The sequence below is a fragment of the Antechinus flavipes genome, chromosome 1 (genome assembly GCF_016432865.1).
Source record: "Antechinus flavipes isolate AdamAnt ecotype Samford, QLD, Australia chromosome 1, AdamAnt_v2, whole genome shotgun sequence".
Classification (NCBI taxonomy): domain Eukaryota; kingdom Metazoa; phylum Chordata; class Mammalia; order Dasyuromorphia; family Dasyuridae; genus Antechinus; species Antechinus flavipes.
The window spans coordinates 475027399-475043707 of record NC_067398.1 but is presented as its reverse complement, the minus strand read 5'-3'; the positions used below and the strand labels follow the sequence as shown (position 1 = coordinate 475043707).

The 16309-nt window shown below is 32.6% G+C and overlaps 1 protein-coding gene across 1 annotated transcript in view; it reads left to right on the top strand.

Annotated features, from left to right (window-relative positions):
• SNTG1 (syntrophin gamma 1) overlaps positions 1–16309 on the top strand; it is a 587999-nt gene that overhangs the window by 10470 nt on the left and 561220 nt on the right. The window contains exon 3 of the mRNA XM_051973745.1: positions 9226–9282. Within this exon, the coding sequence (XP_051829705.1) occupies positions 9226–9282 (57 nt within the window). The remainder of the gene's footprint in view (positions 1–9225; positions 9283–16309) is intronic.

Sequence of the window (16309 nt, the reverse complement as noted above, 5' to 3'; positions counted from 1 at the left end):
TTTTTTTTAAATCTGTTTATTTATTGGGAAGTATTCTTTAAAACATTACCTGTTCATGCAAGGAAGTAAGTGTGCACAGGAACAAGGCTCACATCTTTAGGTTCTCAAGGAAGTTAGAAGTCATCTACTCCAAACTTTTCCATTTATAGATAATAACATTGAGTCCAAGACATGACATGATTTGCCCCAAGGTGACCCAGTTTTTAAGTAGCAGAGCTATTCACACCAACTATCCTATTGCCTGAAAAATGTAAGACATTCATGTGTTTGTTGAATGAAAGGATGAATGGCTATTTAATTGCTCCTTTCTGTTTCCACTATGTATAAACAGCATCAGAGACAGAAATTTTCCAGTGATTGTCATACCTGAGAAATGTGAATTATAGTAATAATTTATTGTCATTAAAATTTTAGGAAATGCTATCTCACTGTGAATGCATTGTGAATACAAAGGTTTTTTCATGATTGTTGCTTAAGACTGAAATGCTCATAATATTAGAGTTAAGGAACCTGGGGGTTTATTGAAGATTATGAATTTATGATATATATCTTATATCTAAGGAAACTAAGGAAATACATATTAAATATAGGTTGATAGGTTATATTGTGTGTATTTTACATATGTGATATCTATTGTGTATCAGTTATGTCATTTAAAGATCATACCTTCCTAAAGGAAAATAATGTGATCTAGAATGAATTAATATTTTTAAGTACCAACAAAAATATAAGTATGATTAAGGACAATAAATATTTTAATTATGAAGAATAAGAACACAGTTGTGATAGTTCATATAGATATTTTACAGTTTACAAACTGTTTCCACATAGATTATCTCATTTGATCTTTACAACAGTCTTACAGAGGAAATTGACAGATATTGTCATTGCCTTTTTAGGAATTAGTAAACTGAGACATTAACTAGATCTTCAATGTTATTTCTACCATTCCAACATGAATTCAGACTTTTCAATTCTAAGAGGTTTTAAAGAATTATAGTAAATCCCTTCATTTAAATATATAACATGTGCTTTGCATCCTTAGCTTTGAGTTTTGATGAAACTTTAAAGTTTAGATAGGTCCTCAAACTACTGCCCCCGGGCTAGATGTGGCAGCTGAGGACGATTATCCCTCTCATCCAGGGCTATGAAGTTTCTTTATTTAAAGGCCCACAAAACAAAGTTTTTGTTTTTACTATAGTCCAGCCCTCCAACAGTCTGAGGGACAGTGAACTGGCCCCCTATTTTAAATGTTTGAGAACCCCGGATAGACCTTAGCTTCTCAAAATACTTACGTGGCTTATAATCAGGCAAATACTATGTGGCTTACAGTATCTTACATATGTTTACTAACTAAATTTCAAATCCTGGTCCCAGGAACAGACTAATTAATGAATTGCATAACAAAAAAAAATGTTGAAACCCCCCATTTTTATTGTTTTTGATAAATCTTTTTTAATTAAATCTTTTTTTTTTTAATTTTCAGAACATTTGCATAATTTTCAACTTTCCCCTTGCAAAACATCATGTTTTAAGTTTGGAAACCCCATTTTTTGCTTTCTCCTTGGAAAGCAGAAAGGAATAAAGAAAGAGGAGTATAAATGGGATTAGAAACATATTTTTGGTCTTTCAGTGAACCAATAAAGACATGTGCTCACTAAGCACAGCAAAATCAGAATAGAATTTGGGAAATGGACATAATCTGTTTAGGATCATTAGAGAAGAACTGATCTTGAGAAAAGATTTATGATTTATTTTATGTTTCACATTGCTTAAAAAGTGATGGTGTTTCAATGGGAAGGATTTTTTCTCATATTTTAAAGTCAACAAATATGATCGGTTTAAATTCCACGCTTTATATGTGTTGTGAAGATGTGGAATATGGATTGGAGTAGGTTTATATGTTTTTTAAAAACCATCAAAATAAGTGTTATTTCTGAGAGTCTCAGTTTATGCTGACTCTCTACATACTTTACCAATCTGCATCAGCTCTTTTGTAGTGGAACATGTTCTAAATGTTCACTGATTTTGGAGCCAGGATTGTAGGAAATGAGAAGGAACATTGAAGAAAGATCTTTGATAACCCTGGCAGGCTTGCCGGCTACCATCCAAGGAAATCAGTGTGCCAGCACAAAATCAGCTATGGAACAAAACTAACTGACCAAAATGTGTTCAATGCTAATTATTGCTATGCAAGATGTTCTAGGTAATTTGGGTGATGACCCTGGCTAATTAAGATGCATTTTTCTCTGACAGATTGAAAACTTCATCTTGATACCGCTGATGCTTTCTGCCTGCATTGACTGCACCATTGGGCTTGGTTCTATTTTAAGCAATCCTTTATTTATTATCCACAGAACTAGAGTTAAGAAAATAGTTGATGCAGCCCAAGAGTAACTATTAGCGGATAAGGAATTTTTTGAAAGAAGAGTTCCTGCCAGTTTCAACAGAATAAAATGACGAATTAGCTCACTAGGTTGCTAGTTTCTCCCACCTGCTTAGGGTACTTCTTTCTATAAATTTTAGGAATTGTTCAAGGATTACTGTATAATAATAGATAGAGATAGAGAGATAAATTAGTGTCAAGAAGACAGAGGCTGAAGTCCCACATTTAACATATACTGGCTTTGTGACAGTGGGTACCTCCCTAAACCTCTTAATACTCCAGGCAAATCTCAGAGACTTTAAGTTTCATATTTTTATTGCTAGAGTTTCTTTTCCAAGTATTCCCTAGACAAGTGAAATGCTAATTTGGAACTAAAGGAAAAATGAAAGTGCTAATAAATTTCATCAAGTAGAATCATAATGACATAAGTATTTATTGTATATGAACTTTATCATTGCTAGGGCCATGTCTTACCTTTAAAAAAATAATTATACCCCACACAGTGCTAAGTAGAGTTCTTTTTGTATCTCATAAATGCTCAAAAATATTTTTTTGATTTAAAGAATGAAAGCACAATGTGTAAGAAAGCCTATTTTTTTTATTAAATCATTTTAAATGCTTAAAAATAGCATTTATAAATCTATAATAGGTTACTCAATTAATGAAGACCTAGTCCTGAGAGCATACAGGCATGATGCCCTTCCTGATGTGTTGTACACAGCATACATGCTATTTTTTTTTTTCAGTTTCAATCCAAAATGAGGGGACAAGAAATTTTAGGGTTGGCTTTGGAGCTAAAAGGATTGATAATGGACCTGGAACTTTTTTTTCCATTCAAAAAATTCAATATGTTTGATCCTCAGTCTCTTTTGCATTTTTCCTGTCTAGCCACAAATATAGAAAGAAATACTGAGTGCTTTAAGGTGACAGAGAGAGGGACAGAAGTAGAGATTATAACTACTTTATATCCCTATCCAAGTTGTTATTTGACTGTAAGAGCATGGTACCTATTTCTTTATCCCTTCTATTTATTTCTACATGAAATTGGATGAATGAATACACAGACATGGAATAAACGGTTCTGACCTTTGAAAAATTAGAAGTTCAGTGACCAGAGTAGATAGCAGCTGTCTGCCAGTGACTGAAGTGACTGAGTTTAGTAAAGAATCAACACTGAAAAACAGCCTACTTGACCTAGCCCAGAAGGGAATTAACCCAGTAACAGAGACACAATGTTTTCATGCAAACTAAGGAAAAACTAGTCTAATGGCTGTTATACCCCTAGTCCCTCTACTAGTTCTTCCTCAATACTTTCATCATCCTTGCACTTTATGGCATTCTCCTTTCTTCAATGTTTCTACATCTGTGATCAAATTAAATCCTATACCATCCTTTACTCTAAAATTATGTTCTTCCTCAATTGGTTCACCAACCCACTTTTCTGTTCCAAACCTTCTTGTCTCTTTAAACTTCCTACAATAACCTTCTATTCTCCTTTCCCCACATTCTTATCTCACATCACTCAGATATGATCCTCCCTTCCAGTTCTTTTTTACCCCAATATCTGATTAAATAGTGTCTGATCGTCTTCCCAAAGCAAAGTCCTCTATAAACATTCTTGATCTCTATCCCTTTCCAATTTTCCTCCATTAACTCTTAACTTCTTCTTTCCTTTATTTGCAGTCTTTGTTAATGGACACTTTCTCTCCTACTTAAAATTCTAAGCATTCATCCTCATCATTAAGGAACTGAAATCAGAGGCAGCTAGATGATCTGGTGGCTAGAGCACTGACTCTCGAGTCAAGAAGACTTGAGTTCACATGAGCCTCAGATACTCAATACTTACTAGTTATATGACCCTGAGCAATTACTTAATCCTAAATGAGACAAATGTGTCTCAAAAAAAAAAAAAAAAAAAAAAAAAAAAAGATGTGAAGAGGCAGCTAGGTGGCATAGTGGATAGAGTACTAGCCTTGAACTTAGGAAGACCTGAGTTCAAATCTGCCTTCAGACACTTAACACTTCCTAGCTGTGTGACCCTGGGCAAGTCACTTAACCCCAATTGTCTCAGGACAAAAAAAAAAGTGTAATTAAAACCAAACAAAAAGTTCTATTCTATCTATTCCCACTACTATTCTGTATTTTAACTCTCCATCATGTCTTAATTTCTTCAGAAAACCTTCTATAATCAACATCCCTGTTTCTTCGCTTTACAACCTGGCCTCTGATATCATCAACTAATAGAAACTACCCTTTCCAAAACTGTCAATGTCATTTAATTAATTCTCAATATACTGGTATTTTCCCAATCTTCATTCTCCTTAAATTCTTGGAAACATTTGACTATCAATAATTTTTCTTTTACATACTTTCTTTTCTATTTGTATGTGTTTGTGTGTGCATGTGCATGTGTATGTGAGTAATAATGCTTATGTCTAGGGTGTCTGGCTACTTATTCTTCTTTGCTCATTTTTTGTACATGTCACAGGTACTATCCTTGTATAGCCCATAAGGCTCTAAAACCTTCCTCTTATTTTTTTTCCACTTCATTATTATCTCAATTGAAAATATCATCAACTCCAGTGGCTTCAATTCTTATCTGTATTTAGACAACTCCCAGTTTTATACAGCAAGCCTTGGTTTCTTTTTTAGATTCAGTCCTGAAACTTAAACTGCAAATTAGATGTTTCAGATTGGATTTCCCTTAAAAGAATTAATGATCTTCCCTTTCACACCTTACCATTTTCTAAACTTCCTTATAATTATTATTTATTACCACCATCATCCCAATCTATGTAGTTGGGGTCTTAGTCTTTGATGTCATTCTCGACCATTAACTCTCCTTCACCCCTTTTTTTTTTTAAACCTCTCTTCACTTACACAGCTGATACTATACTTCAGAGCTCCATTGTTCCCTATATGATCTGGTAAAATAATCTTTTAACAAACCACCCTATTCCAAGTGTCACTCTATTTCAAGCCATCATCCAAGCAGCTGCAAAAATGATTTTGTCTAAAGATTACGTCTGTTGCTCCTCTGCTTAATGACCTCCAATGATCAAATATAAAGTTATGTTTTTGGCCCTTAAAGTTCTTCATGCACTGTTCCCTTCTCCAAAAGGGAGATCCTCTAGTCTTCTTATTCTTTTTCCCCCAACCATATACTCTTGTTTCTAACTACTCTATCCTATTTAGGGTGCCTTGATCATGACACTCCACCTCTGTTCCTTTCCTCTAGCAATCTCCTATTCTTGGTATTCTTTGCTCCTTCCCTTCCCATCTCTTAATTTTCCCAGCTGCCTTCAAGGCTTATCCTGATAAAACATTCATGCCATCTTTTCCTGATCCACCTCAGTTTGCTAGGGCCTTCTCTCCCATATTCTTTGTTTTTTCTTGAATGTGCCTAATTATTTACATATTATGTCCTTTATTCAAAAATAAGCTCCTTGAGAGCAACTGGTTTCTCTCTCTCTTTCTTTCTTTTTTGATTTGTTTGTTTGTTTTGACCTTTTTTTTTTCTTCTTTATGACACTTGGCATATTGTATGAACACAATAAATGTTAGATAAAGAAAGACTTGTGGAGATCTTTGGAGAAGGGAGAAAAAAACCAAAGAAGAACTAGAAAACATTATGAAAGGCAAAATTAAACAATTTTGATTATATCAAATTAAAAAGGTTTTGCATAAACAAAACTAACAGAAGAAAGATTAAAAAGGAAGTATAAAGATGAGAAAAACATCTTTACAGCCAGTGTTTCTGATAAAAGTCTCATTTCTAAAATATATGAAGAACTGTGTTAAATTTATAAGGATATAATTTATTCCCCAGTTGATAAACGGTCAAAGGATATGAACAGACAATTTTTAGATGACAAAATTAAAACCATCTATAGTCATATAAAAAAAATGGTCTAGGCATTATTGATTAGAGAAATGCAAATTAAAACAACTTTGAGGTACCTCTCACATCTCTCAAATTGGTTAAGATTACAGGAAAAGATAATGAAAAAAAATGGAAGGGATATGAGAAAATAGGGACATTGTTGGTGGAGTTGTGAAATGACCTAACCATTCTGGAGAGCAATTTGGAACTAAGTCCAAAGAGCTATAAAACATACTCTTTGACCCAGGAGTGCCACTATTGGGTCTGTATACCAAGGAAGTCATAAAGGAGGAAAAAAAGGACCCAGATGTGCAAAATATGTTTGTAGCAGCCCTTTTTGTGGTAAAATGAATAATGCCCATCAATTGGGGAATAGCTAAATAAGTTGTGGTATATGAAGATAATGGAATAATATTGTTCTATTAAAAAAATGATAAACCAGCTGATTTTCGAAAGCTCTGGGAAGATTTACATGAACTGATGTTGAGTGAAATAAATAGAAACTGGAATACATTGTACACAATAAGAGCAAGGATGTGTGATGATCAATTATGGAAGACTTGGTTCTTCTCAGTGGTTCAGTGATCCAAAGCAATCCTAATAAACTTTGGACAGAAAATGCCATCTGCATCCAGAAAAAAGCACTATGGAGATTAAATGTAAATCAACATATGCTATGTTCACTTCGTATTCTGTTTCCTTTCCCATGATTTTTTTTTTCCTTTTGCTCTGATTTTTCTCTCCCAACATGATTCATAAAGTAATGTGTATTAAAATAAGTATTTTTTTTTAAAAGAAAGGCTTGGGGACTGAATAATTAACATGGGATCCAGAACTATATACAAGGAGTCTATTGATTATTCCACACTTTTGTTTCATGTGATCCTTTTATGTGTATATGTCTGTTGGATGTATGTTATACTGCATCTTATGTATAACTCTTTATGCATCTATGATTGGGATAAATCAAATAGTTTCTTTAAATGCTTTGTGTGCCCTGTCTGACTTAAATTCATGCCTAACTTATTAAATGTAAAATTAATTTATAATAATCATTTAATTACTTTAAAATTGTATTAGAATGTTACATGTACACACACATACATATATATGTACACACACATGTATGTATAATTTAACTATTTTCTATTTGGGGTATATCTATATACAATACATATATATGGAATTTTACAAGAAAAACTATTTTTTTCACCCACCTAGTACACTATACTCAAATACAGGCAGAGTTGAAAATCACAGTTTAGTTAAAGAATTATATGGTCATATGTTAAATTAATTATAATTTTAAGAAAATATTCATTGTATTATTTTTATTTGCATTAAAATAGATTGTAACTTTTCTCCCTATATTTAAAAAAGAAGAATTTAAAATAGATTTATTCTGATAAAAAGTTCTGATAAAAAATAATTTATTGTGAAAATATAAAAGTTATTTTTAGGATTGTGTATAGTAACAATTTCTAAAAGATCAGATATACTTACTGCTGAATGTTTTCTATTTAACTTATTAATTGTGATAAAAATCTAGCTCTTAATATCTTTTATGTCTTATGCCAAGGAGAAATGAAGTTCTGTATGCAAAATGGCATACCTGTCTTGTTGGAATATATATTATGTAAGATTTAAGAAACTTTACTTTCACATAATACAACTTTGTCCTTAAGGAGTTATCCTTTTTTTTTGTTTGTTTGTTTAAATGAAAACTAGCTTATGCTTAAGAAAATGTGCAAATTTGCCAAAACACAATGAAGATGTAGACTGTGCTCCTAAACTACTGAAACAAAAATCTCTTTTCCTTCTTTTTAGTCTCTCTCTCTCTCTGAACATATTCTATTCTGAAAGTACTTGTAATACCAGAACTACCATAAGAGAGGAAAAAAAAAAATCTTGCTGAAATAGAGGAAAATGCTTAAGACTCTGTAACACCTAGAACTAAATAGAATATGCTTATCCAAGAAGAAAGTTCATTTGGATGATCCAAGGATGATGAACATATGAAAAGGATTCAAGTTGCCCTGTTATGGAAGATTTCAATTACCAAAATTCTTTTTATAACTTTAATAACTCTATAACTCAGAATATGCAATTTGCTTAAGAGAGCTTGAATATGTAGGTAGAAGTATGTTCATATTTATTTGGGACCAAAAATTACCTGTGATGATATAAATTCAAATATAAAGTTAACATTTTCTTGCTTTTTGAAGGATAAAGATTCCTATGCAATTGAAAAAGTAGATTTACAATTATTTTAATTTAGGTTTAAAATAGAGTGAAAGATTCATGACTTTTTTCCTATAGGAAATTATTCTATTCATATTACAGGTAATTGACTTTAAGTTAGTCACATAACATCATTGTGGTTTAAGTTTATTGCACCTAAAATTCTCCTTTCTATTTCTAATAGTCTACAGTTTTCGAATGCATACAAAACAAAAAATGCATTTGGAAATATAATTTTTTTCTCAATTACTTCTATTCCTAGGCTTAATTCCTTACTCAGATATCTTTACCATCCAAAGCTGAAACTTGGTCAAATAATGGTAGATAGGTTATCTTTGGTTGTTATGTGGTTTCTATTATGGATAACCAGAAGTTGGGTGTATGTAAAAAATGAGCCTCATAAGTACTATCAGGAAAGTACAACATGATATAATGAGGAGGCTTGAGAAGTATTAGATTTTGAAACATGAGCATATATGGTTTGAACAGAGCTTAATTTTTAATTTACAATGAAATATAATAACAATTTAATCATTTTTCAGTAATTTGAGATTTAGGTTATTAGTTTTATTATAACTTTTAAAATTAATCTTTTTATGTGCAAGAATCTAAATTCTGATGTTATTTGATCAAATAACCGAGAGAGAATAGAAATGTAAATGTAAGTACAGTATTAGAATCTACTAACCACTTTAAAAAAAACCCTCTCTTTCAGGAAAGAACGGTGACCATTAGAAGACAAACTGTAGGAGGATTTGGATTAAGCATAAAGGTAGCATGTCATTTCAGTCTATCATCGCATAGGCCATGCTCTAATGCCTGCCTTATCATGCATTTTATTTTGTGAATAAAGAAGAAAGCACAGGAGAGGGCTGTGAAGCCCCCCTCCTATTTGGCTTAGGGAACAAATTGGGCTAAACAATCCAAAATATCAAATAAAGCCTTTCTTTTAATTGAGTGAGTTGAGGGAAAAATAGTAGTTGGGATTTGCACCTCTCTCTGGCATGGGGTTCCATCTTTGTTTTCTACTCTAAAACAAAGGGCATTTTATATATCATTTGTAATGAATAAATATACCACAGATTGTACCTATTAGTGGGTGAAATAGGGGGAAGATATCTCCAATAAAGTCCATATCCATTAAGATATGCCAGCAAAATTTCATTTGACTAATTTTATTTGTTTCTATTATGGATTTAAAGTTCAATAAAATTTCATTTTACAAAAACAAGTCCATGGGAGAGTCAGTTTAGTAACAGCTCTCAGAAAAAGAGGAGATAAGAGGAAGAGATGAGAAAGGGAAATGACTTTTATTTATATAGAACCTCCTATGTGCTGGGCACTATGCTAAGTGCTTTAGCAATATTATCTCAGTTGATCAGATGACTCTCTTTTATTCATTCATTTTCATTCATTAATAAAACTGAAGGTGCTATTCTTTCTCTGATATTTATTTAGTAAAGAGATGACTATCAATGTAGCTTATTATGCTCTTTTTTTCTTTTTTTATTATAGCTTTTTATTTACAAGATATATGCTTAAATAATTTTTCAGCATTGACAGTTATGAATTCTTTTGCTCCAACTTTTTCCCTCCTTTCCCCCACCCCTTCTCCCAAATGGCAGGTTGATCAATACATGTTAAAGTATAAGTTAAATACAATATATTTATACATGTCCAGACAGTTATTTTGCTGTACAAAAAGACCCACTCTTTTTTTCAAAAAAAAAATTTAACAATGGTATTACTATTGAATTACTTTAATTTATTTATTTAATTTACTATCACTATTGTATTAAATCGAACAAAATCAGATTGTTTGTATCCAATTCATTCCACTTTAAAAAAAAAAGGCAAAGAAGGTAGGAAGGAAGGAAGAAATGAAAGAGGAAGGAAGGAAAGAAGGAAGGAGGGAGGGAGGGAGAGAGGGAGCAAGGAGAGAAAGAGAGAAACAGGGAGGAAGACCGCAGAAAGACCAGAATGAAAAGAAGAAAAGAACAAAAACACACCTTAACTCCCTATCATATTCAAAGTCTAGTTCTTTTATATTTGTGTTGGGGATATAAAAATTTAATTACAAACAACCACTGCTTTCAGGCAATTTATATTCTCCTGGGCGCATATAGTGGGTAAACTGGTAACTATATGCATGGTAAATTTGAAGAGAGAGGAAACACTAATATACCTGATTTCAATTTTTTAAGTACACACAAAAGAAATGAAGTTTTCATCTTCTTAGTCAGTGTATAGTTATCTTCAGATTACTATAGCAGTGCTTAAGAACTAAGAAGAAATATCTCAAAGCATGAAAAATAAATTAAAAATTTACCTGCAAAGTGAAACTACCATTTGTGTGAATATGTGATTTCAGCTGATTTTATAAAAATGATTCAGAAAGATGAATGTGTATTTGCCTTGTGTTACCTATTATAAGAAAATTTCCAGGTGGAATTTTTTTAAATTTCACTTTGTTCTTTTATTTTCTTTTTTGATATAGCAGATATCTTCTATAAATGAAAACAAATTATTATATTCTGCTCAAATTTTCTTAAACATTAAGTCAAGCTAAGGATAAGAAAATCCTTTTTATGCTGCAAGGATATGTATTTTAATTGTCCTGATATGCTCAAATCCACCTAAGAATGTTGAGGAGGCACTTTAGGCCTTGAGTTTGAGTCACTATATGAAATTATGTGGAAATGATTGACTTATTTTGGAAGAGTAATTATATGTGCACTGGCATTCTTCCCACTTAGTCAAGCTATCATAATATGCACACCACTTGGGAACACTATTCTATTTTTTTTTAATATAGAGTGCCCCATTTAACACACAACTAATGGAAACTCAAAATAACTATCCTTGTAAAGAATTGTGTATTAAAATGAAACAATGTAGAAGTAAACCAAGGAATCTTGTTTACTTAAAAAATGTATTGAACATTTTTAACTGAACTGAACTGAAATGTACTGAACTATTTAACAGCAGCATTTTTTATAGTTCAGTTTTTTTTAAAGCATACCATTTAAAAGGTATTCATGTCATATTACATATAAAAGAGTTTGGGAATCTAATGGAAAATGGTATTTGTGTCAGGTATTGAGAAGTCTGATGTCTCTGTAGATTTATGTTAGAAAATCTTTATTCTCAAAAAAAAAAAAATCAGTATTCTCACATTCATTATATAACCTTAAGAGACTTGTCTCTTTCCTTCTTGTATTTCTTCTTGTCTTCCTCCTCCTCTTCTTCCACTTCCTCCTCCTCCTTCTCCCTCCCTCTCTATCTCTCTTTTTCTCACTGTCTCTGTCTCTCTCTCTCTGTCTCTCTCTCTCTCTCTCTCTCTTCTCTCTCTCTCTCTTCTCTCTCTCTCTCTCTTTCTCTCTCTCTCTCTCACACACACACACACACACACACACACATACACACCCTCCCCACACACCATCCAGTTGTAATCCTTATGTCAATTTATATCTGAAATTTCAATATTTTGTGTGATATTCTGTGTGTTTTAAATTCAATTAGTCACACATATCAGGATCATGCTGGTTCCTCCTTACCATATTTAGTAGGAAATACAGCTTATCAGAAAGTCTTTTTCTCCTACCTTTTTTTTATATTACATGGTGGGGAATAATGTAAATCATCTTCTAATATCATGTCATTGATAACAGACTTAAACATAAAATGAAAAAGCTGGGGCATTCATGATTACAATACCGATTAAAATACACCAAACAATACATAATAGTAAAGGATTTCTTTGGCTAAGAACAAGATAAAACACTTCATCTCAATCTAAAAGGGAACTGACTAAAGGGAGTCTATTTTCTCTATGATTACAAACACTAGAATTTAAAGGGCATAAAAAGAGAGGAAAAGGAAGAGAGTGTCTGTGTATAAGTGCATAGTTGGAGTTGAGGATGATAATGGCTCCCTTTAAATGTCTGCAACTTGGAGATGTCCAATAGCTATTGAAAAGCCCATGCTTGCTCATGCTCAACCATCTGTGCCATCTCCATCAACCTTAGTACGTTTTCCATGTAGTCCCTTTATTCAAATATACAAGCATGCTTAATATTCTCTTAGGTAGGCAGCGATTTTATCTCCTTCTGTGTACTATCTCAAACTCTGTAGTGTAATACAGAGTTCAAGTTCATACATTTAAAGATGGAAGGGACTTTAAAGGTTATCTAGTCTAAGCTTTTCATTTGGTACTTGAGTAAAGAGAGATCTTAGGAGGCTGACTGGCTTGTCAAAATTCATACAGGTAATAAGAAATGCAGGTGGTATCAGAACTCATGTCGATAGGCAGTGTTCTTTTTACTATGCCATAACTTTATTATTATGAAATGTTATAGAATGGTTTAGGTTTTGTTGTTTGTCCTTTCTTCTCGAGGAGAACCATAACATTAGAGAAGAGAAGACATGATGTACAAAGTGAATTGGATTTAAGTGAAGAAGGTCTATGCAAAGTCACCTTCTCACCTTCCCCTCCAGAACCATCTGAGTCCAGTAGCCAGATACAGATCAAGATAACTGGGGATGGCCCTGGATGTAGTGGTAGTACTTGGCCTTTTTAAGCTAAGATATTCAACAAGTCTCAGTTTCACTGAGGCTGCACCCAGTCAGCGAATTAGGCTACATAACAATTGGAGCAATTCTCCTCTTTCATCTAAGGTTTTGCAGATATTTCATACAAGTTATCTAAGTTGAGCTATGAACCAATCCTATAAAGTAGTTGTAATGTGTAAATTATTAGTCCCATTTTACAGTTAAGGAAGGACATTTCATAGGAAATTGAGGCTTTCAAAAAATCATAAAGATAAAAATTATCAGCTGCTGGAGTTAAACTCATATTTTCTTAATTTCAAGTCAAGCAAATATGAGATATATAGATATAGATATGTATATCTTAAAAACAGATATGATAATATGGTTCTGAAAATGAAAACATTATCTTTTGGGGGAAAGAAGTGATCATTTAAAATATGGTTAAGTTGTGCCCTTGCCTTTTTTCTTTTTGTTTAATATTCAGGCTAAACAATTGTAAAAAATGAAACAATAATATCCCTACCCCAAACAATCTACAACCATGCCACATTTTCAGGTAAATAATTGTTATTTCTCTTAGTCAAGGCAATAGGTTTTATGATGACTTCTGTTTCAAAATGTTGATTTATATGTAAATTCTTCACCAATTAGCACAAAAAAAAATCATAAAGTTATTGTGAAACACCAAATTAGACAAAGGAAGTCTTTGTCTAATGACATGCATGACAACCAAATAAATTTCTTTTGGTGTTACAGCTGAATATATTACTATTTCCTTAGATGCTACATTAGGCCATACTATGCTACTAAACATTTAACACCAGAATCAGTCAGTTAATTTTCCAGAAACATTCACTGGTCATAGAATCATAGGCATTAAGGGAAGTAATGTATAAATGAGATTAAAAGATAGGATGAAGACACATTATAAAAACAAATCATAGGCATTAAGGGAAGTAATTATAAAGACAATTAAAGACCAAACAAAAAAAAATTATATTTGATCCAACAGGTATCAGGGAGCCAGTAGATATTATTGAGTAGCAAGGAGGAAGGAATGACATGGTCAGGCTTGTGCTTTAGAATAGGGTTTCTTAAACTTTTTTTTTCACTCATGACCCCTTTTCACCCAAGAAATTTTTATGTAACACCAGGTATATAGGTGTATAAAATATATATAAGAATAAACCATTTGCTGATTTAAAAAATCATAATTGCAAGATCCCCACATCATTAAATGACCCTTTGTGAGTTCATGACCCACAGTTTAAGAAGCTTTGCATTAGAAAAAGTAATTTTGTTAATTTGTAGACAAGATTAGAAGCAAGGAAAACCTTTAGAAACATTTTGCAAATGGAGGTGAGAGGTAACAAGGGCCTAATATAGAGTAATAGATGGAGAAAATTGGTGTATGCTAAAAACGTTGAGGAATTAAAAATATTTGGCAAAGCTAAAGTTACTGAGGTCAATTATACGCGAGGAAATGAAGAAGAAATGTTGTGGGCCATTGTGACCGGATGTGTATGATATTCTTAGTAGTAATAGAAAAGTTTGTAGGTTAGAGAGGAGAGAAAATTAGTCCTGTTTTGACAATATCTAGTATAATTCCATGACTTCCTTCAATTCATTTGATAGCATATGAGTAAGAGTAGAGGTGTCATATGGTGGAAGGTTAGAAGCAATCCAAGATTAGAAGATAGGCCAAAATGAAATTAGGTCCTGGAAAGAAAAAAAATGTAGAAAGAAAAGAGGTGTTGCCTGGGGAAAATACTGAGTGGTGGGGAGATTGGAGGGTCACAGTAGGGGAAAATAATTGACTAAGGAGGAGAATGAGACTGAAATAGTTTTGAGTGACAAGTATAATCATCATGGTGTGTCATTGAGGTGACAAAGAATAATCATAAAAGTCTAGTGGATTGAGGAACTGATTATTTAGTGTATTTGAAGGGATATGCACATATATTCTTGAAATCCTTTAACATAAAACCAGGAGTTGGAGTAGAAATGAAGAATAAAAAATAGACACAGAACTTATTGAGAAAGGAAGGAAAATGTTTTCTTTTGGGGGTTAGGGGATTGATAGAAAATAATATCTAACTCGGGCCATAAATTCAGAAAGAATAAATATTGAAGGAGGATTGATTGCTTAGTGATATTAATTAAGGAAAAATCTGGAAGTAGCAATGAGAAATAAGCTTGCCCTTTAATACAGTAAATTGGATATATGGGAATTTTAATGTTAGAAGGGATATCAGAAGTCATTTTGTGCAACCTATATGTGCAAAATATTGAATCTCAAAACATACCTGACATGTCTATTTAACCCTTCTTAAAAGTTACCAAATAAGGGAGCCTTACCAGCTTCCCAAGCATCCCATCACAGTCCCAGAATTCTAATTGTAAAGTTTTTCCTTATACCAACCTTGAATTTGCCACTTTTCATCATTTATACATTATTCCTAGCTCTGTCTTCAAGCATCAAACTAAATATGCCTAACTCCTGTTTCATGTTATTTTTTATCCATATGTTGACATACATATGATATAGTCATTCCAATCAAGTCTGACTTTGTGGACTCCATTTGGGATTTTCTGGCAAAGATACTAGAGTGGTTTCCCATTTTCTTCCTCAACTCACTTTAAATATAAGGAAACTGAAGTACACAGAGTTAAGGACTTGTCCAGGGTCATACAGCTAGTATCTGAAGTCATATTTGAACTCAGGTAGATGTGTCTTCCTAGCTCCAAGCCCTGAACTCTATTCACTGAGCCAACTACAAACCAACATGATTTGTTTTTTCACATGACAGATCTTGAAATCATTGAAGCTAGCTATTGATGCACTCTTTTCACCAGTGTTCTGACACTCAGAGTAGACAATCCCTTAATTCCTTCAGCTATTCTTAACACAGAATGAACTTGGCCCTTCCCTAACTTTGTTGCTATGGATATTACCTCACGGTCATGGGCATCTTTCAATTTCAAACATAAAGGCATCTGTGATTAAAGTATTTTTAAATTATTCTAATTTTAAAGTCATATTTGCTTTTATTAAAAGTTTGCAGACATTTATTTTTGTTTCAAGCAATCTGCGTCAACAAATAAAATATAATTTTTGCTTCTTTTTTTCCCCTTCTTACTCTCATCAGTTAAGTAACTACAACTGTTGTTTCTTATAGGGTATACCAGCCAGTATTATTTATAAAAAAGACTACATTCTTTTTATTTGTGATGTAAACAAAACAAAA